At 45.3% G+C, this 18,976-nt stretch overlaps 1 protein-coding gene across 1 annotated transcript in view; it reads right to left on the bottom strand.

Annotated features, from left to right (window-relative positions):
- FNDC1 (fibronectin type III domain containing 1) overlaps window positions 1-18,976 on the bottom strand; it is a 111,466-nt gene that overhangs the window by 17,067 nt on the left and 75,423 nt on the right. Inside the window, exons 14-17 of the mRNA XM_070796467.1 lie at window positions 17,992-18,405; window positions 8,916-8,984; window positions 6,941-7,111; window positions 4,535-4,765 (exon numbers count right to left, since the gene is read on the bottom strand). Of these exons, the coding sequence (XP_070652568.1) occupies window positions 4,535-4,765; window positions 6,941-7,111; window positions 8,916-8,984; window positions 17,992-18,405 (885 nt within the window). The remainder of the gene's footprint in view (window positions 1-4,534; window positions 4,766-6,940; window positions 7,112-8,915; window positions 8,985-17,991; window positions 18,406-18,976) is intronic.

Genomic DNA, 18,976 nt, shown 5'->3' with positions numbered 1-18,976 from the left:
GGCAGGTGAGGGCAAGCGCGACATGAAACGAAGCTAAAGAAGCATCAGACGAAACAAAAATGCAAGGCTCTTTGGTCACAAAGGCTTTTGCTTTTCATTCCAGGAGAAAAGGAAGACATTCATGGGGCAACACAACAAGACTGTCTTCCGTGTATCTCTGGTGCTGAGTGGAGGACCAGACAGGCGTGGTATATGGAGGGGTGGTCTAGCAGGACAGTTGTGACAATATCCAGGTGAGTGGTCACAACAGCTTAGGTACTGGGGTGCTTAATGGGGAACAGTGGATGCGTGCAGGAAAAATCTGAAAGGTAAAGGCGATGGGATTGAGTGATAAACTGAATACAGAGGGGAAATAGAGAAGGGGATGGGAAGATGACTCCAAAGACTTCAGGTTTGCAAGAATGGACAGAGAGTGAGACAGAAAACCCAGATGAGCAGGTGTGTGTCTGGATCAGGAGTCTGATTATGGATATGCTGAGTCTGAGAAGCTTTGGAGACCCGACGGGTGATAGTGTCAAGTGGATATGATTTTTCAGTTTGAGGCTCAGAGGAGAACAGGCTGGGGCCTGACCTACAAACCAGTGGCTCATCACCAAGAGACACTGAGACCACATGCATCAGGACTTCAGTGGTGGTCCAGTGGTTAGGGCCCTGTCTGCCATTGCAGGGGACACAGACTCGATGCCTGGTCCAGGAAGACCTCACATTTAGAGGGGCAACGAAGCCCATGCACCACGACTACTGAGCCTGTACTCGAGAGCCCTCGGGCCGTGCCTGCTGAAGCCCATGTGCCCCACAGCCTCTGCTCTGCAACAAGCCGCTGCTAGGGGAAGCCCACACACAGCAACTAGACAGGAGCCTCCCGCTCACCACAGCTAGAGAAAGCCTGAGTGCAGTGATGAAGACCCAGCGCAGTCAAAAAGAAACAAAAAATTTTAAATGCTTGTAAATATATATATATATACATTTTTAAAAGACCTGTGCATGGGTAAAATCCTTCAGCTGAAGCTGAAGCTTTTCTTCTTACCCTGTGTTTTCTCTCTCCAGGATTTTATCCACGCACATGTCTTTTTAAAATGTGTATATATATATATTTATAAGCATTTACATTTATTTATTTATTTATTTTTGGCTGCACTGGGTCTTCATCGCTGCACTCAGGCTTTCTCTAGCTGTGGTGAGCAAGAGGCTACTGTCTAGCTGGACTGGACTGAATGACTGATGTTGAAGCTGAAGCTCCAATACTTTGGCCACGTGATGCAAAGAACTAACTCATTGGAAAAGACCCTGATGCTGGGAAAGATTGAAGGTGGGAGAAGGGGACGACAGAGGATGAGATTGTTGGATGGCAGCACCAATGCGATGGACATGAGTTTGAGTAAGCTCCAAGAGTTGGTGATGGACAGGGAGGCCTGGTGTGCTGTAGTTCATGGGGTCACAAAGAGTCGGACATGACTGAGTAACTGAACTGAACTGAAGAAGAAAGTGACTTAGGACCATGCCTTAAGCAATTCCGATCTTTAATGTCGGGTCAAAGCGGATGAGCCTGTAAGGAAAACTTGGGCTGAAAGAATCAGATCACAGGTCAAGGAGAAGATGAAGAAAATCAAAGGCATCGAAGAGGCAAATGGCTTTATTCAGCAACCTGTTCTCACCAATCGCCTCCCCAAGGGCCATTCTGTTGATGGGAAGAGTGGATTAGAGTTACATAGCTCCACCCCAGCAGGCAGAGAGCAGAAACAGGGGCCCTGGGCTCTGAAGCCTTTTCAGAGAAATTCCTTCTCTTTTTTCAACAACTATTTCATGGGACCTGGGAACTGTTGCTGCTTTCTCCATAGGGTACCCTCCTCCTCTGAAGATGGTGACATCAAGCCACAGAAGCTGATGGTGACGCTGTACCCAACAAGGGTCCAGCCAGGAGCAGATGTGCCCGAGGAGCCCTGGCTTCCACGGGTCAGCCCGGCTCATCCTCTTTGACCTCATATCCATTAGAACGCTGCACTTCATCCCATATACTACTCAGGTTTCCCTGTTCATCCTTGTGTCTGGATTTTTAAAACGTGCTTGCTGAGCACATGTAACTCCTGCGTTCTCTGTTCTTATCAAAACCAGTCCTGAAAAGATTCAGAGACCACCACGAAGGTGATTTCCCACAGAGTTACTGCTGATGAAGAGACAGCTTCATTCATTAGGACCGATCAGGGTAGGCAGCGGGTCATGGACCTATTTACTTTGCGGGAGTTTCGTGTCATTTGGCCACCATTTGGTTACACACTGACTCAACCACGTGTGAAAGAAAAGAACCACCAGTGGAAATCAGCAAAGTGCCCTACATGTCACGCAGCTACCAGGACCCAAACGCCCTGCGGTGGGCCCGAAAGTGTGATCTTCCCTTTGGGTCTAGGCGGCATCTCGGTATTCACTTCACCTCATTGTTCTGCAGCTAAGAGCTGGTGCTTGATTCATTAACTGATGAAGCACTCCCATGCTTTTCCCTTTTAGCCTCTAGGGTCTAACATGCTTCTTCTGCATATCACAGGGCTGTCGTGCACTGAAATATTCCATGATAAGCAGTTGGCAGGAGTTGGCACAACTTTCTATTGGGACCTGAATCCCAATAACACCTCAGCTGTATTATTTATGCTCGTGGCATGAGTGCTCGTGATTAGGGCCCTGGGGCTTGGTTTGGGATTAGATGGTGGGGGTATGTGGCGATGAGATGACCCCAGTTTCTGGGGAGCTTCGGAAGGCTTTCTATGCAAAGCTAACAGGAGCATGTGTTTCGGAAGCACGCCCTCTATGGGATGTTACAGGAACTGTGTCGGAGTTAAGTCCAGCGACATTTACCGGAATTCTCCGAAGGCTCCTCACGCTCCAGCCCAGGGGGCACGTCTAAAGTGGCTGGTCCTTTCATCCTGTATCCATCCTTCTGTTTCTCAGAAGCCCCGTGGCTCAGGGCACAGGGGTATATTTATGTTAAGTAACATCTGTTATGCAAGAGATCAAAAGCTAAGTAGCTTAAGATAAAGTATTCCATGATTATATTTTCCCTGTTTGCTCTCTTGCTTTTCAAAACTGCCATTCATAAAATCATACTCAGTTCATAAAAGGATTTTCTGGCTGTTTTGACTACAAGCTCTCCTCCTGCCATTGATTTATTTGCTTGCTATTAGGAACATTCTGGACTTCACAAAGCTGGCCCCAATGGCCCAAGCAACTCATAGATTGGGGGCCCAGCAAGTATAGCTACACCAAGACTCAGACCCCTTGATCTGCACCCTGGCTCTCCACGGCCCTTCCATCCTGCCTGGCACAACACCCAGGCATTCAGTCCTGTGCCCTTTATCCTGACTTTTGCACTGCAGTGCACACTTTATTTTTTTTAAAAAAAAATTAGCTTTCTGGTTGTGCTTGGGTTTTTTTTTTTTTCCTCATTTTAAGAGATCATTCTGGGGACCCAAAGCAAGAACATTAAAAATTTCGAATTCGATGATCAACACCAGCATGGTAGTGACATAATATGTCAAACTCCGGCTTATCCCACCATCCCCAGCCCTGAGACACACACACACACACACACACACACACACACACATTCCTTCCTCTTATATAACTCACTGACCCAAAAGGAATCATTTGCAAAAGAAGGGTGTCTATCCAAAGAAAACATTAACTCTTTTGTGTAAGAACTCATCTCAACAAATTTATCCTCAAATATGTCTTCGGCAGAGTCGAATGAACTCATCAACATCTCACAGACCAAGATCTTGGAGGCTCAAGATCCCTGGGCATTTTCTCCATCACATCCCGTTCCCACCTAAGGAATTCAGGAGCCCTGAGCAGACCTGGAAAGAGCCTGAGTCATGACCCCAGGGTTGATCATGACCCCGGAAGCACACAGTAGGAGCACTCTCATCACCCATGCTGCAGGAGCTCATCTGACAAGGGGCTCGGTGGACTCCTTGGCTACTTGCAGGATTACAGGGTAAGAGACCTAATGATACTTTGTATAGGAGGAGACCAAGGTCCAGGGAAAACGAAGCAGTAGCTCCAGGTCATACAAACCCATCTGGGACTAAGGTTCAGGATTTCTGACTTCCATCCAGTGCTCCTCATACTGCCCTACAAGGCTTCCCTTACTGCCTCTGATCCATCCTTTTAAAAGAAAATAGCTGCATTCATCCATCCAGGTCATCCATGCATCTCTCCATCTAGCTATCTGACCGATCCACCCACCCTGGCACCCTTCCATCATTCACTTCTCCAATCCATTCATTTATTTATCCACCCATCCATCCGTCCTTGCATCCAGCCATCATCCATTTCTCCAATCCATCCATCCATCGTTGCATCCACCCGTCATCCATTTATCCAATCTATTCATTTATCCATCCACCCACTTTTCATCCATCTACCCATCCATCCATCCACCCACCTTCCATCCATCCACTCATCCAGCATCCATTCATCCCTTATTGTCTGTATTTCCCACCTGCAGATTGACAGGAACTCTGAGCACTTGCCTTGGACTCACCTGTTATCGTATCCCCTGGGGCGGCTTTGTCCCAGTCCACAATGACAAATGAGTGGCAGCCTTCCACCGCGACCACGGTGATGTTGCGGGGGACGTGCTGAGGAGGCGTGTCACTCTTCTTCAGGTCATTTGGAATGATTTCATCCAGGCTGTCCACTTGGAAGTGATCCAGAGCGTCAGTCAGAGAGCACGGGGCGGACGGGTCTTTATTTAGGTACGTCACGTAAGGAGCTGGAAAAGAACAAAGATACCCAGTCGCGTTGCTTAAGGCTTTCTCTGAGGGCAGAAACATGATGTCTGCTCCATGGAGTAGACCCAACATTCAGTCTCTTTCTGCTAAACATCCAGGGTCATCAGCCCTGAGGCCAAACGCAAGCACACATCCCTACCTCTCCTGATTGGATCCACATATTTATTATAGCTTTCAATCTGGTGGTTTCAAAAGATCCCATTGCCCCATCAACATCAATGCTCTCATAGTGGTTTTGAAACGGCTCCAAACGACAATTTAATGTCTAATAGAATTCTGCGGCATTGTGCCATTCCTGTGCCCTTAAACTTGGAAAGGTGCGATTGAATCCAACTTGGAGTTCTCTCAACACATTTCATTCCCTAGACTGTCTTGGGACCAGGGGAAAAAAAAAACCATACACCAGCCAAGATGTACAACCTTAGCCTCAGTCCAGGCTGGCCTCCCCTGGGACATCAGGGACTCACATAACCCCTTGCACCCATGTCTGCACAGGCTAGGCCTGAACAGCCGTCTACAACATTACCACTCAGGACGAAAATAGCAACTCACATTTATGATAGCTTCAAGCTTTTCCTACACTCGTGATCTCAGCAGATACAAGGGCCCCAGGATTAAGGCAGGATAAGAACTGATAACCCACACTCCAGTTGAACCTACCAGTGCTGAGAAAGAGCCCACAAGACTTCTTATTACATACGCGCTAGAATAGCCAAGGAATTGGATTTGGGCTTTATACATTCAAGACCCCCAAGTGCTCCCAAGTAACAGTTTCTAGAACTTTCTAAACATCCCACTGCATCTCCTCATATAGCTTCTCATTCCCAGGGGCTCTTAGAACTGAAAGCAATTTTTAAGCTCCTCTGTTTTCCAATAATCCATACAAAATTAGGCGTTTTGAGCTTGTGCATGGATCTGATCAGGAAGTTTGGGGGAGCTGTCTACTGTGCTTTATAAAGTTATAGGCATATGAAAACAGCCAGACAATAGTAAGCCTTTTGGCCTTTGAAAAGGTCTTCGGAGCAGCTAATAATAGCGCTGAAAGCGTTTCAATTTCTGTCATGGAACCACAGAGAGAAAAGTCAGAACATTCAGTGAATTCAGCCAGGCTGCGGCATGCCATGGACCAGCATTACCACTGGCCTCAGGAATCCTCCTCCCAATTAAGATTCTTGTTCTTCAAGTGTGAGTAGTTCAGACACTCAATACTACATCTTGGCTGACAAGAGCTGTTCTTCGCTGATGGCAGAACATTTGTTTTGGAAACAGAAAAGTGTGATATTAGTTTAAGCTGTTGCCTGTCTCCACTCAGTAACAAATGATTTTTTTCCACTTAGTGATATGTTAATCTGTCTTATTAGCAAAGTTCATTAAGGGCATGGGAAAAGAAGGCTCCCAAAGGGAATGAAACACAGTTTAATGGCATAAAATTTCTTCCTGAAACTGTTTTAATAACTGAGAAAGAGGAATACGGTCAATTTCTAGATCGCAAGTCCTTGAGGCTAATGAAAACTATAGGAAACAACCTCAAGGAAAACAGCTTCAGCTCTTTGAAACTGTAAGACATACTAGTAGCTCAACTCATCAAATTGCTCATCTTTTAGGGAGGAGTTAACAAACAACACTCAGGGGCTTCCCTGGCGGTCCAGTGGCTAGACGCCCCACTCCCAAAGCAGGGGACCTGGGTTTGATACCTGGTTGGGGTACTAGATCCCACATGCCACAACTAAGACCCAGAGCAGCCTAAATAAATAAGTAAAACAAACAAACAAAAAACCAATGTGCAGGCAAGGCCTAATAAAAGTCTCATCTCAGAAAAGTTGGCTATAACAAAAGTCTTATAGTCCCTGGACTTGATGACTATTAAGTAGTTCTTACTCCTCATCTGCACAACACAGCCTCTCTAAACTCTGCTCCATCGGACACCACATGTTCTCCTGCGCGCCTGCTCCCCTGACTTCTGCAGAGAGCAAGTTCATGTTTAGAAAGCATCCCAACAGGACTGACGCACTGACTCGCCCAAGTGGAAAGTCACCCTGGGAAAAACCTCTGCTCCAAACGAGCTGCCACGGCCAAGCCAAGAGATTCGTTCTGCTCTTCTTCAAAGGATGAGAGCTAAAAACTCATGTTTCTCTGATTAAGGAACTTCTACTTACCAACAAAACGTTTCTTCCCAGCCAGATCGAATTCTTCTTCGGGGTAGGAACTGATGGAGCCTTCAGGCGGGATGACGGCAGGCGTGGTGGTGGTGGTGGTGGTGGTGGTGGTGGTGGTGGTGGTGGAGGACTGGGTGGTAGGTGGCGGCCCCGAGGTCTCAACTTCATAATCTGAAATGATATGATGGTTTTGTAACTGGGCACATCCAGAAAAGGGGCACCTTAAGATTGAACGCAACACTAAAGTGTAAAGGCACACAAACAGACTCTAGAATTGGAGAAGGAAATGGCAACCCACTCCAGTGTTCTTGCCTGGAGAATTCCGTGCACAGAGGAGCCTGGTGGGCTGCTGTCCATGGGGTTACAAAGAGTCAGACACGACTGAAGCGACTTAGCGCAGCAGCAGACTCTAGAATAAACGCTATACCTGAACAGAATTTGTTGCTAACAAAACAATATCCCCCCACCGACCATTTTTCAGTCCTTAGGGAAAAGCAGCTGCAGATAGAAGAAAGGAAGGGAAAAAATTAAAAAGAAACACACATGACAAGAAAAATGAGATTTTTGGAATCAAAGCTGGATAGAACCTTAGAACTTACCCAGGTTAGCACGCTCCTGTTACTGGCCCCTGACCATTCTCTGCCTAAGTAATTTTCCCTTTTAAAGCCAGAAAAGTATCACACGAGAAAAGAAACCTGATTTTTTTAAAAATTTGTCACCTGCGTAGGGGTTATTTTCTGAGGGGGAGGTGGGACTAATCCTATTGAGAGAACTAATCCATTAACAAAAAAAAGAAAATTCTGCTCCCTTTTCAACAGCTCCAAATCACAGGGTTTTATTTCCAAAGGTGCTAAGAAAACTTCCTTTGCTTTCTCACATCTGCTATTTCTCTTTCAGGTCTGTTTTGTTTTGTTTTGAAAACTGGGGATTAAACACCTACACTGAAGCTCCTGACTGCATCAGAGGTGATGTTATTCCCACATTCGTGACTGAAGAGCCTTGAATCCACAACCAGCCAGCAGGCAGACTGAGCACATTAGTGAGGACTGACCCCCCACGTGCCAAAGGCCAGCACTGGGAGGGGGACAAGCTTTCTACGCAAATTTCCTTCAATTTCGGGGGCAATTTACAAAACACAAGAACAACCGCAGGGAGGTAAATATAATCACAGCAGTAATTACTATGAATGGAGTGACCAGACACCATGCAAAGCAAGCCTCTTCTTCATCTTAGAAACTTCACTTTCACTTGAAAACATTCTGATTTTTTAAAAAATCAGCACATCTACCGCATTGCTTTTTGAATGTAATTAGAAAAGGAAAGGAAAGGAAAGAGTGAGAGTGAGAAGAGCCAAGAGGGGAAGCTGGAACTCGGTTAAACTAAGTCGTTTTTATTAACGTGTATGGGTGGTGCGGGGGTGTTCAGACTGAAGTAACTCCAGAATTTCCAAAAGAAGGAGGACAAGGTTTGAGATGGAGGGAAGGGGGCTCAGGGGTCTTGTCTGGAGGCTGCATCTGTGTATCAAGCACACAGTTTTCCTCTGGATCAAATTTTTATGGGACGAGGGGAGGTAACTTGGAAGGGGAGTACCACCACCCTTCTCTAAGTGTTGCCCTCCAGCCCTAAGTTCTGAGGGAAACAGGAATTGAGACTATCTACTTAGCCCACTTCAGCCTTCCCAGGTGGCTCAGTAGTAATGAATCTGCCTGCCAAGCCAGAAGTCACAGGAGACACGGGTTCAATCCCTGGGTGGAGAAGATCCCTGGGTGGAGAAGATCCCCGGGAGAAAGGAATGGCTACCCACTCCAGTATTCTTGCCTAGAGAATTCCATGGACAGAGGAGCCTGGTGGGCTAACAATCCATGGGGTCTCAAAGAGCCAGACATGACTGAGCGACTGTGCACGCACTTAGTAACGAACATCAGATTCTCTAATTAGAAAATACCCCCAATCATGTGCTTGGAATCAATCGTACCTTCATCGTAGATGACGTACGCCTCTTCCGTGGGCACTGCCGTGTCGGTCTCCAGCCCTGAGAACTCATCTAGGAAGGAGAAGGCAAGGGCAGTCAGCAAATGCCCCGGGCTCTCTTCTCAGAATGGCGCCAAGGGCACGGCAATCCAGCCCCGTGCTGCTGGCTTCCGGGGGGATAAGCCTCCCCTGCCACGGCCGCCTCGGCTTCCTCAGGAGGAAGAGCCTCAGAACGTGGAGGGCTCCATACGAACGGAGAGTTTCTCTCCTTTGCGCTCAGTGGGGTGCACTGGAAAAGACACCTCCCCAGCGCTCCCGACCCTCCAGCAGAGGGCGCTCTTCCCGACTTGTGAGGGGAGGAAGGCGGAGGGGGAAGGAGGAGAGAGGGGGATGGAGAGGGGGAAGGGGGCAGGCGTGAGAACAGACATTCTCGGAGGGCAGGGAACCCCTTTGTTCATGGCCTTTGGTGGCTCAGACAGTAGAGAATCTGCCAGGAAGGCGGGAGACCCAGGTTCGATCCCAGGGTCGGAAAGAACTCCTGGAGAAGGGAATGGCTACCCACTCCAGTATTCTCGCCTGCTGGTGCTGCTGCTGCCGCTAAGACGCTTCAGTCGTGTCTGACTCTGTGCAACCCCATAGACGGCAGCCCACCAGGTTCCCCCGTCCCTGGGATTCTCCAGGAAAGAACACTGGAGTGGGTTGCCATTTCCTTCTCCAATGCAGGAAAGTGAAAAGTGAAAGTGAAGTCGCTCAGTCGTGTCCGACTCTTAGCGACCCCATGGACTGCAGCCTCAGTCCATGGGATTTTCCAGGCAAGAGTACTGGAGTGGGGTGCCACTGCCTTCTCCATTTTCTCGCCTGCAGAACTCCATGGACAGAGGAGCCTGAAGAGCTGCAAATCCATGGGGTGGCAAAGAGTCAGACACAACTGAGCCAGTCACACTTTGATTTTTCACTCATTCCCTCCATCCCCTGGTCTTGCCGCTCACATGATCCAGGTGCCCTCCTGCCTCTCTGTTCTATTCCGGCTTCACTGCTCCCTCTAAGCTTCCATCCCCTCTCAGTGACTCGGGAGATAAATCTGTAATGATTAGAACTTCTTAACTTGCCTATGAAGTTTGGAAATAATATCCTAATGATTACAAACATCTCTTTACAAACAAGTTGTATTTTACTTATAAAGCCACTAGATCTGCTATGACTACAAAATTATCCTATACATGCAATCCGTAGACTTTTATATGTGATTTTTTTTAATCTACCAGGAAGCCCTAATTATAAGAACCATTGTTCAAATGACTATTATTAATGGCTTCCCAGGTGGCTCAATGGGAAGCCCCGGTGGTTCAGCAGTAAAGACTCCACCTGCAGTTCAGGGGACGCAGGAGATGTGGATTTGATCCCTGAGTCAGGAAGATCTCCGGAAGGAAGAAATGGCATCTCACTCCAGTATTCTTGCCTAAGAAGCCACATAGAAAGAGGAGCCTGGAGGGTTACAGTCCATGAAGTGAAGTGAAAGTTGCTCAGTCGTGTCCGACTCTTTGCCACCCCATGGACTATACAGTCCATGGAATTCTCCAGGCCAGAATATTGGAGTGGGTAGCCATTCCCTTCTCCAGGGGATCTTCCCGACCCAGGGATTGAACCCAGGTCTCCCGCATAGCAGGCAGAGTCTTTACCAGCTGAACCATCAGGGAAGCCCAAGAATACTGGAGTGGTTAGCCTATCCCTAGGAGAAGGCAATGGCACCCCACTCCAGTACTCTTGCCTGGCAAATCCCATGGACAGAGGAGCCTGGTAGGCTGCAGTCCATGGGGTCGCTAAGAGTCGGACACAACTGAGCGACTTCACTTTCACTTTTCACTTTCATGCATTGGAGAAGGAGATGGCAACCCACTCCAGTGTTCTTGCCTGGAGAATCCCAGGGACGGTGGAGCCTAATGGGCTGCCGTCTATGGGGTTGCACAGAGTCAGATACAACTGAAGCGACTTAGCAGCAGTAGCCTATCCCTTCTCCAGCAGATCTTCCTGACCCAGGAATCGAACCTGGATCCCCTGCACTGCAGGTGGATTCTTTACCAGCTGAGCTACTAGGGAAGATCTTACAGTCCATAGGGGTCGAAAAAGAGTCGAACACGACTTAGTGACTAAAAACAACAAAACTGATAAGAGCATGGATGAAAACTTGGTTCAAAAAAGTGAGTGATTGAAGCAAAAACAATTTTTTGCCTCCACAAGCTGAGTACTGCTTTCAGCAGAAGCTGTTTTGGGAAGATGGGAGGAAATCCATACATGACTTCTCTGGGGGAGGAAGACAGATGCAGCTAAAAAAGAAGATCCTTTTTCTGCAGTTGGTGAAATATTGAGGCAAAAGATTTCCTAACTCAAAAAAAAAAAAAGTTCAGAAGAATTCCTTCACTTCCTTTGACCTGAAGCCATAGCAAATTATACAGAACTCTCAATCCAAGGCACACTTAAGAGGCAGAGAGGGTGAGTGAGGAGACAGGAAGCAGGAAGTGGGGTGCATCACATGCCTTTAGGGCATCGGGCACTGTTGGGTATATATTGAGTCAATCCTCACGTAAATCTCCAGATACGTGGGGTTGATTACACCCACTTCTCAGCCAAGGACACCAAGGATTTATAACATGCCTGGAGTCTCACAGCTGGTAAAGGACAAAGAGCTAAAACAGAACTGAACTGCAAGGCCTTGGCTCCAAAGACTTTATGCTTCATCAAACTGCCTCCACTGTTTAAAAGTTGGACGAACCAGTCTTTTTGCTTGTAAACCTTTGGGCGCTTCACTAGAATCATCATTCTGCAGCATAATGAAGGGGGAATTGAACTAGAAAAGTATATAAACCTCCTTCACTAAAAAATTACAAGCACCAATTTTGAATTTTGTTTATGGTTAGGAAATAACTGATCATTCCCCTGAAATAGTCCAATAGAATCCTTCTATTAGGCTTTTTTGAGCCTACTTCAAATAACTTCATGAATGTGGTGCTGCCAGAACAACTCCACCAGCGGAGGACAGTGGCGACCTCGCCTCGCCTGTCCAGCCGCTCTGGGATCGTAGTGAAAAGCCCTGTAGACACCGGAGGCCCATGAGATGCATCCCACCTGCCTCACCATGGAGGTGGTGACACTGGATGTGTTCTTACGTGGCCAGCAAATGTCATCAAAGAGAGGTTGTAAGAGATCCACCCTTCAGGATGTGCATTTTGAGAAAAATGACTAGACAAGATTTTTTTTTCAGTTCATTCCAATGTCAATATGCCTGAATCCAAGAGGAATTACTTCTGGGCTGGTTTAAATCAGAGTTTTCAAGTTCACACCACCTAACATTTGGGGTTATCTTGCTGTTGTTTTCCATGACACCATTTTCTTTCCTTTATTAACTTTCAGGAACGTAGTCCTCTTGTGGCTTATTATCAGCTCAGAGTCATTTCATTTCATTATTATTTTTGGTTAGGTCAGAATGAATAAATGGTACAATTGCTGCAGCCCAGAGTGAATGAGAAAGAGGCGAGTCTAGGGTCTCCTCCATGGATTCCTGATACTAAGTACAGTTCCTTAAGGAGCTGAAGCACTCTCGTCCAGCACCAGACCACAGAAACCACCCCATTCACCTGTGAACTTGGATCACTTCTTGAGACGAGTGACAGTTAAGTCTTCTGGCAAAAGTAAACACCCTACTGAGTGATTTAGTGCTCCTTTTTTTTGTTTTAAAACCAAATAAAGTCAGAGATAATTTTTCTAAAATAGCACCATCTTGATTCCAAGTCAAAGAAACTTCCAGCTGTAATGAAACAGATTTACTTTTTTTTTTTTGAAAAGCTGACCCTCAGAATTTGCCCCACCTGAATGCCAATTTGGAGTATCTGGAGCCACATATAACTGGATGTTTTTAAGCCAACCCAAAATCCATGTCAGAAGCTTCCACCTCTTCACATAAAAGTAGCAGCCGGCCACCAACCACGTGCTACAGTTTATATATGTATGTTTTTTCAGTGGTTTTATCCAAACGGTTGTGAAATTTAGAAAAGAAAGTGCAAAGTGTTTGGGTCTTAGTTCCAGAGATACATTAAAAAAAAAAAAACTGTTAAAGTAGATTCTCATTAAAACTTTGGAGAGAAGGTAAATTACAGTCATTTGAAACCCAAGGATATTTGCAAATTATTTCATTGGTCCAGCTCAAGTGAACTTTCAATTATTCTCTTTGTATTTTCTGTCTTTGCGAGTGAGCTGTGGCAGGAGAGAACTGTTTTCCGTAATGACTGATGTTCTTCTAAAGATGCCCCCAGGTCATGTTACAAATTGTTGAAGATGTTCAGCTGGCTCATAACATTTCCAAACACACACGATACCATCAGATCCGCTGTCAAAATGGAACCTGAAAAACAAGCATCACTGGTAAAAAGACTTCTCAAAAGACTCTAACTTCTCCGTTAGAAAACGGAGCATGCCTATGGCTTAGTGTATGGTATAGATACCCAAAGATACATAATTGGGTACCACAAGCAATCTGAGATGAAGCAGAGGATGCTGTCTCTACTGCAAGGAGTTTATGACTTAATAGAGAAGTCATAGCAAGCAAAAAATTGTGCATGTGTGTGTGTATGTAAAGAGAGAAAGGGTGTCAATACACTAGAAACAAACATATAATATGCATCTATGCATACAGGAATATGTATAACTATGATGTCTAGAAAAAGATGCTTAAATTACTGAATAATTTAATGACACAAGGTTATTCCCAGAACACTGTTAAAGCAGCGTTTTCAAGGAAAAGAGGGTACTGACATAACCAGGAGAGTAAAGACTAAGATATTTGAAAAGATGACTTTTAAAACTGGAGGGCTAGAAACCTAAAAGCTCATCGACAGAGGAATAGATAAAAAAGATATGGTATATATATATATATATATATATATATATATATAAGAATATTACTCAGGCATTTAAAAAAATGAAATCCTGCAGTTTGCAGCAACATCAATAGACCTGGAGAGTGTCATACCCAGTGAAGTCAGTCAGACAGAGAAGGAGAAACCCTGTATGACATCCCTTATATGTGGGATCTAAAAAGAAATGATACAGATGAACTTACAAATGATTCAAAGGAAAATGAACTCATGGCTGCCAGGGGTGGTAGGCTGGGAAGGGAAGGGATAGTCAGGGAGTTTGGGATGGTTATGTACACACTGCTATAGTTATTAATACAATGGATAACCAGCAAGGACTTATTGTACAGCACATGGGACTCTGCTCAATGTTATGTGCCAGCCTGCATGGGAGGGGGTTTTGGGGGAGTATGGACACATGTACATGTATGGCTGAGTCCCTTCGCTGATTGCCTGAAATTACCACAACATTGTTAACTGGCTATATTCCAATATAAAATAAAAGTTAAAAAAAATTTGGAGGGCTAAAAACAAAATGTTAGGATTTTGCCAACAGAAGGTAATGACAAATGGTTGGCTAGCTGGGGGCTGAGGAGGGGAGTCTCAGAAGGGCAGGTATTCTCACAGTGATCACAGCAGAGGGTCTAAGTCAGCATTCTTGTAACAATTTCAGGTGAGTAGGCTGCAAAGTGCCATGGCCAAAATGCACTTGGTAAAAAGCACATGTGTGTACACATGGAACCCCAGCACCTGTGAGTGTACATTGTAGACCGAAGCACAGTGTCCCTCGATGTACACAGGTAATTGGCCCAGAGGCCCCTGTGAATTGGCTCAGAAGCCCCTGTGAATACCAAAATCCATGGATGCTCAAGTCCCTCCTATAAAATAGTGTAGTACAAGGAATCCAAGCTGTGATGGCTAGAATGAAAAAAACAGATAATAACAAGTGCTGGTGAAGATGGAGAGGAACCGGATGCCTCATACGTTTCCAGCGGGGAATGAAAATAGTGCAGCTGCTATGGACAACAGTTTGGTGCTTCCTCAAAAAGTTAAACATAAAGCAAATATCGTATATTAGCACATACATATGAAATCTAGAAAAATGGTATTGATGAACCCACGTGCAGGACAGGAGCAGAGACACAGACATAGAGAACAGACTTACGGACACAGCAAGGGAAGGAGTGGGTGGGATGAATTGAGAGAGTAGCCTGGAAACTCATTCATTATCTTATGTAAAACAGATAGCTAGTGGGAAGCTGCTGCATTATACAGGGAGCTCCACTTGGGATTCTGTGATAACCCAGTGAGGCAGGATGGGGTGGGAGGTGGGGCGGAGGGCTCAAAAGGGAGAGGACATAAGTATGATTCACACTGTTGTGTGGCAGAAACCAATACAACATTGTAAAGCAATTATCCTCCCATTAAAATTTTTAAAAAGTAGTAGGGAAAAAATTTAAACAAAGAGTTACCAACCAACAAAACAACTCTACAGAAGAGAATTAAAAACAGATATTCAAAAGAAAAAAATATGTACACAAATGTTCACAGCAGCATTATTCATAATAGACAAAAGGCAGAAACAACCCAAATGTCCATCAACTGATAAATGGATAAAATGTGGTCTTTCTACACAATGGAGTATTAGTCAGCAATAAAAAGAAAGAAGTACAGATAACTTGAAAACAAATTATGCCAAGTGAAAGAAGCCAGACACAAAACGACACATTTCACATGGGATTCCATTTACACAAAATGTCCAGAACAGACAGATCGAGAGATAGAAAGGAGACAAGCAGCTCCTGGAGCTGGGAGGGGCAGGGATGGGGAGTGACTACTAATGCGTGTAAGGTTTGTTCGGGGGGGGATGAAAATATTCTGGGACTTGATAACGGTGACAGTCACACAACTCTACGAATATGCTAAAGTCTTTAAAACTTTAAAAGGGTGAACTTTATGGCATGTGATTTTTATGTCAGGAAAGCTATTGTTAAAGATGTTTTTTCATAAATAGAAACAACTATGATTAGAAATAATATTAGGAAGAAAATATTTAATGAAATTGTTAGTGGAGCAGCAGAAATGAAAAAGGAAGGTAAGCCACAGTGAAGTATTTTTAAATAATAAAATATAGACATACAATTAAGATATATTACTCTCCCCAAATTTAACTTTTTCCAAGACTTTGTCCTTATTTTCAAAATGCTGTCTAGAGGTAAACTATTACTAACCCTTAGACACTAATTTGGCTTAGGCTAGGCTATTAGACAATTGTACAGGAGTAAAGTAAAAAATATACATCTCTATCAAGATTTGCAAAGAAAAGAAGAACAAAAATATCAAAAATCTGACTTTCATGGCAACTAAAAGTCCAAAATTACCAAGTAAATGAAAAGAAATGAAAAGACCTACATAAAAGCTAAAAGAAAATGTAAAATATTAATAATAATAGCAGTAGTAATTAGAACAAAATCCAAACAGCCACTCTTCTGTTTATAACCTATTAGTAAAGAAATATCTGTTCTAATCATACTTCAATTAAATAATAGCCACACCAGTGTATGCTGAAGAAGTCAAGGAAAGTACAAGATACCTTCATACCAGAAACCCAAAGGAAAATTCAAATTTGTACTCACTTTTAATTGGTGGTGTGAGAATTTTCTTCCTGATTGTCCTCTTCTTCATATGTGCCTGTTCTTCGGTGTGAATTTTTCAGATACATCAGATGTTCCTGTTCATTTGGAACTTTTTCGTGGAAAGACTAATTTCAAACAGAATTCTCAATCTGGAGACAGCATTCACGTTCAGATTGAATGACGGTGTGCTACGAATTCAGGGCACGCACATGATTCCTGAAATGAAGGCTCTTCACTCTGCACTAGCTTAAAAAGACAGAAGCTTTACAGCCTGCATGGCAATTCATTTCAACCTCTGGAAAGTGAAGTCGCTCAGTCGTGTCCGACTCTTTGTGACCCCATGGACTGTAGCCTATCAGGCTCCTCCGTCCATGGGATTTTCCAGGCAAGAGTGCTAGAGTGGATTGCCATTTCTTTCTCCAGGGGACCTTCCCGACCCAGGAATCAAACCCGGGTCTCCCACATTGCAAGCAGATGCTTTACCGTCTGAGCCACCAGGGAAGACCTGCCTTCTGAAGCCTGAGGCAAATACAGATGACCTCCCCCAAGCAGCGCGAACAGGGACAAGCAGAGAAGATGATGGCATCTCGGCTCCACCGTGACTTGGCCCACAGTGCCCCCAGGTTCCGTTCCTTAGGGGAGCAATGGGGGGGGGGGCGTGGTTCTCAGTAAGAAGACACAGCAGGGGCACAGGACAGCTGGGACTGGGTGTCCCAGATCAGGAAAGGGCTCAGTCTTAGCCAGTGGACAGCCCCGCTCCCATGAGAGCCAAGTCATGTAAGCATAAGCATTTTTCAAAGGCAAAGAAGTGAAAGTGTTAGTTGTTCAGTTATGTCTGACTCTTTGCAATCCCATGGACGTAGCCCACCAGGCTCCTCTGTCCATGGAATTCTCCAGGCAAGAATACTGGAGTAGGTTGCCATTGCCATCTCCAGGGGATCTTCCTGACCCAGGGATCAAACCCGGGTCTCCTGCACTGCAGGCAGATTCTTTACCATCTGAGGGATTGCTGTTCAAACATGCTTGGGAAATACTACTATTCTTGGAAATTTACAGTGAGACTATTCAGTGGTAAGAGTCCAACAGTCAGAAATTCCTTTAACTTTGTCTGAATCACATAGCTAATTACAGAACCTTTTTTCTATATTATTATTATAACAAGTACTAATCTACTAATGGAAATGGCAACCCACCCCAGTATTCTTGCCTGGGGAATCCCATGGACAGAGGAGCCTGGTGGGCTACAGACCATAGGGTCACAAAGAGTCAGATATGACTGAAGCAACTTGGCACGCACACACGATCTACTAATATCCAGTGGAATACACTTTGGGAAACGCTGGTCCAAACTAACAGTGTCTCATGTTTCAGACAAATTTTTGACTCGGGTGGGGACAAGGGTTGCCAGATAAAACAGAGGAAGCCCACTTAGATCTGAAGTTGTGCGCCTCACTCACCACACCCGGCAGGCTCTGCAACACCCCCTTCTGAAATGCCACTTTACGACCTGAGTTATCAACAGAACGAAGACAGTTACCTTCCTCAGGGTAGCACTCCGGGACCCCACGTGAGCCCATTATGAGGTTGCCATCTTTGTCATGCCGTTCCAGGGTCCCGGGGGGACAGGTGGGGATAGGGGTTGTGGGCTCCGGGGTGGTGGTGGTGGTTCTCCGGGTCGTGGTTCGGGTGGTCGTTGGGCGAGTGGTGGTGGTGGTGGGCCGAGGGCTCGTGGTGGGCCGAGGGGTCGTGGTGGGCCGAGGGGTCGTGGTGGTGGGTCTCGTGGTTGTGATGGGGGCGCGGGTGGTTGTTTTGATGACCTCCAAGCCCACCAGGGGCTTGCCTCCAAGACTCAAAATGGGCTTATCCTGGGCACTGGCCAAGGGTTTGGAATGGCGCCCCTGTCCGAAGAGCGGGAGGCCGTCGGGGCTCACCACGGGAGTCCCTCCCAGATCTGAAACAAAAGCAAATAAAAGCTGTGCAGCCAGGTGAAACAATCCAGGGAAGTAAAAAGCAAGTGGAAAGTATCTTCTCAATGTCTTATATTCTATAATCAATAAAAGGCAAAGAAATAATGAAAAGGATACCAGCTGAGGTCACAGTACCTGCTACTATCCAGAAACTTCCGGGCCTTTTATATTGTCCATTACTCTGCACTAGCTTATAAAAGTATATAAATACCGCATTACCTGCAATAACTCTAAGTCTCCAGGAAGGAAAGTGAGTCTTTCCCTGTGCTTACTCCTACCACTACGGACTTAAGTGTTACTTTGGACCAGTGATAGCAAAGTTATTCTGCAAAGAGCCAGAGAGTAAATATTTTAAGCTTTGTGTTGCTACTATTCAACGCTGCCACTGCATAACAAAAAACATAGACAGTAAACCAAGAAACGCATGTTTCTGAGTTCCAAGTAACCTTCGTGTATGGAGAGTGAACTATGAATGTAATATAAACTTCACATGTCACAAATACTATTCTGTGATTTTTTTGGCAGTCATTTAAAAACATAAAAGCTATTCTGAGC

This window comes from Bos indicus, chromosome 9 (assembly GCF_029378745.1).
Source record: "Bos indicus isolate NIAB-ARS_2022 breed Sahiwal x Tharparkar chromosome 9, NIAB-ARS_B.indTharparkar_mat_pri_1.0, whole genome shotgun sequence".
NCBI lineage: Eukaryota > Metazoa > Chordata > Mammalia > Artiodactyla > Bovidae > Bos > Bos indicus.
This window is presented reverse-complemented; position numbering and strand designations above follow the sequence as displayed.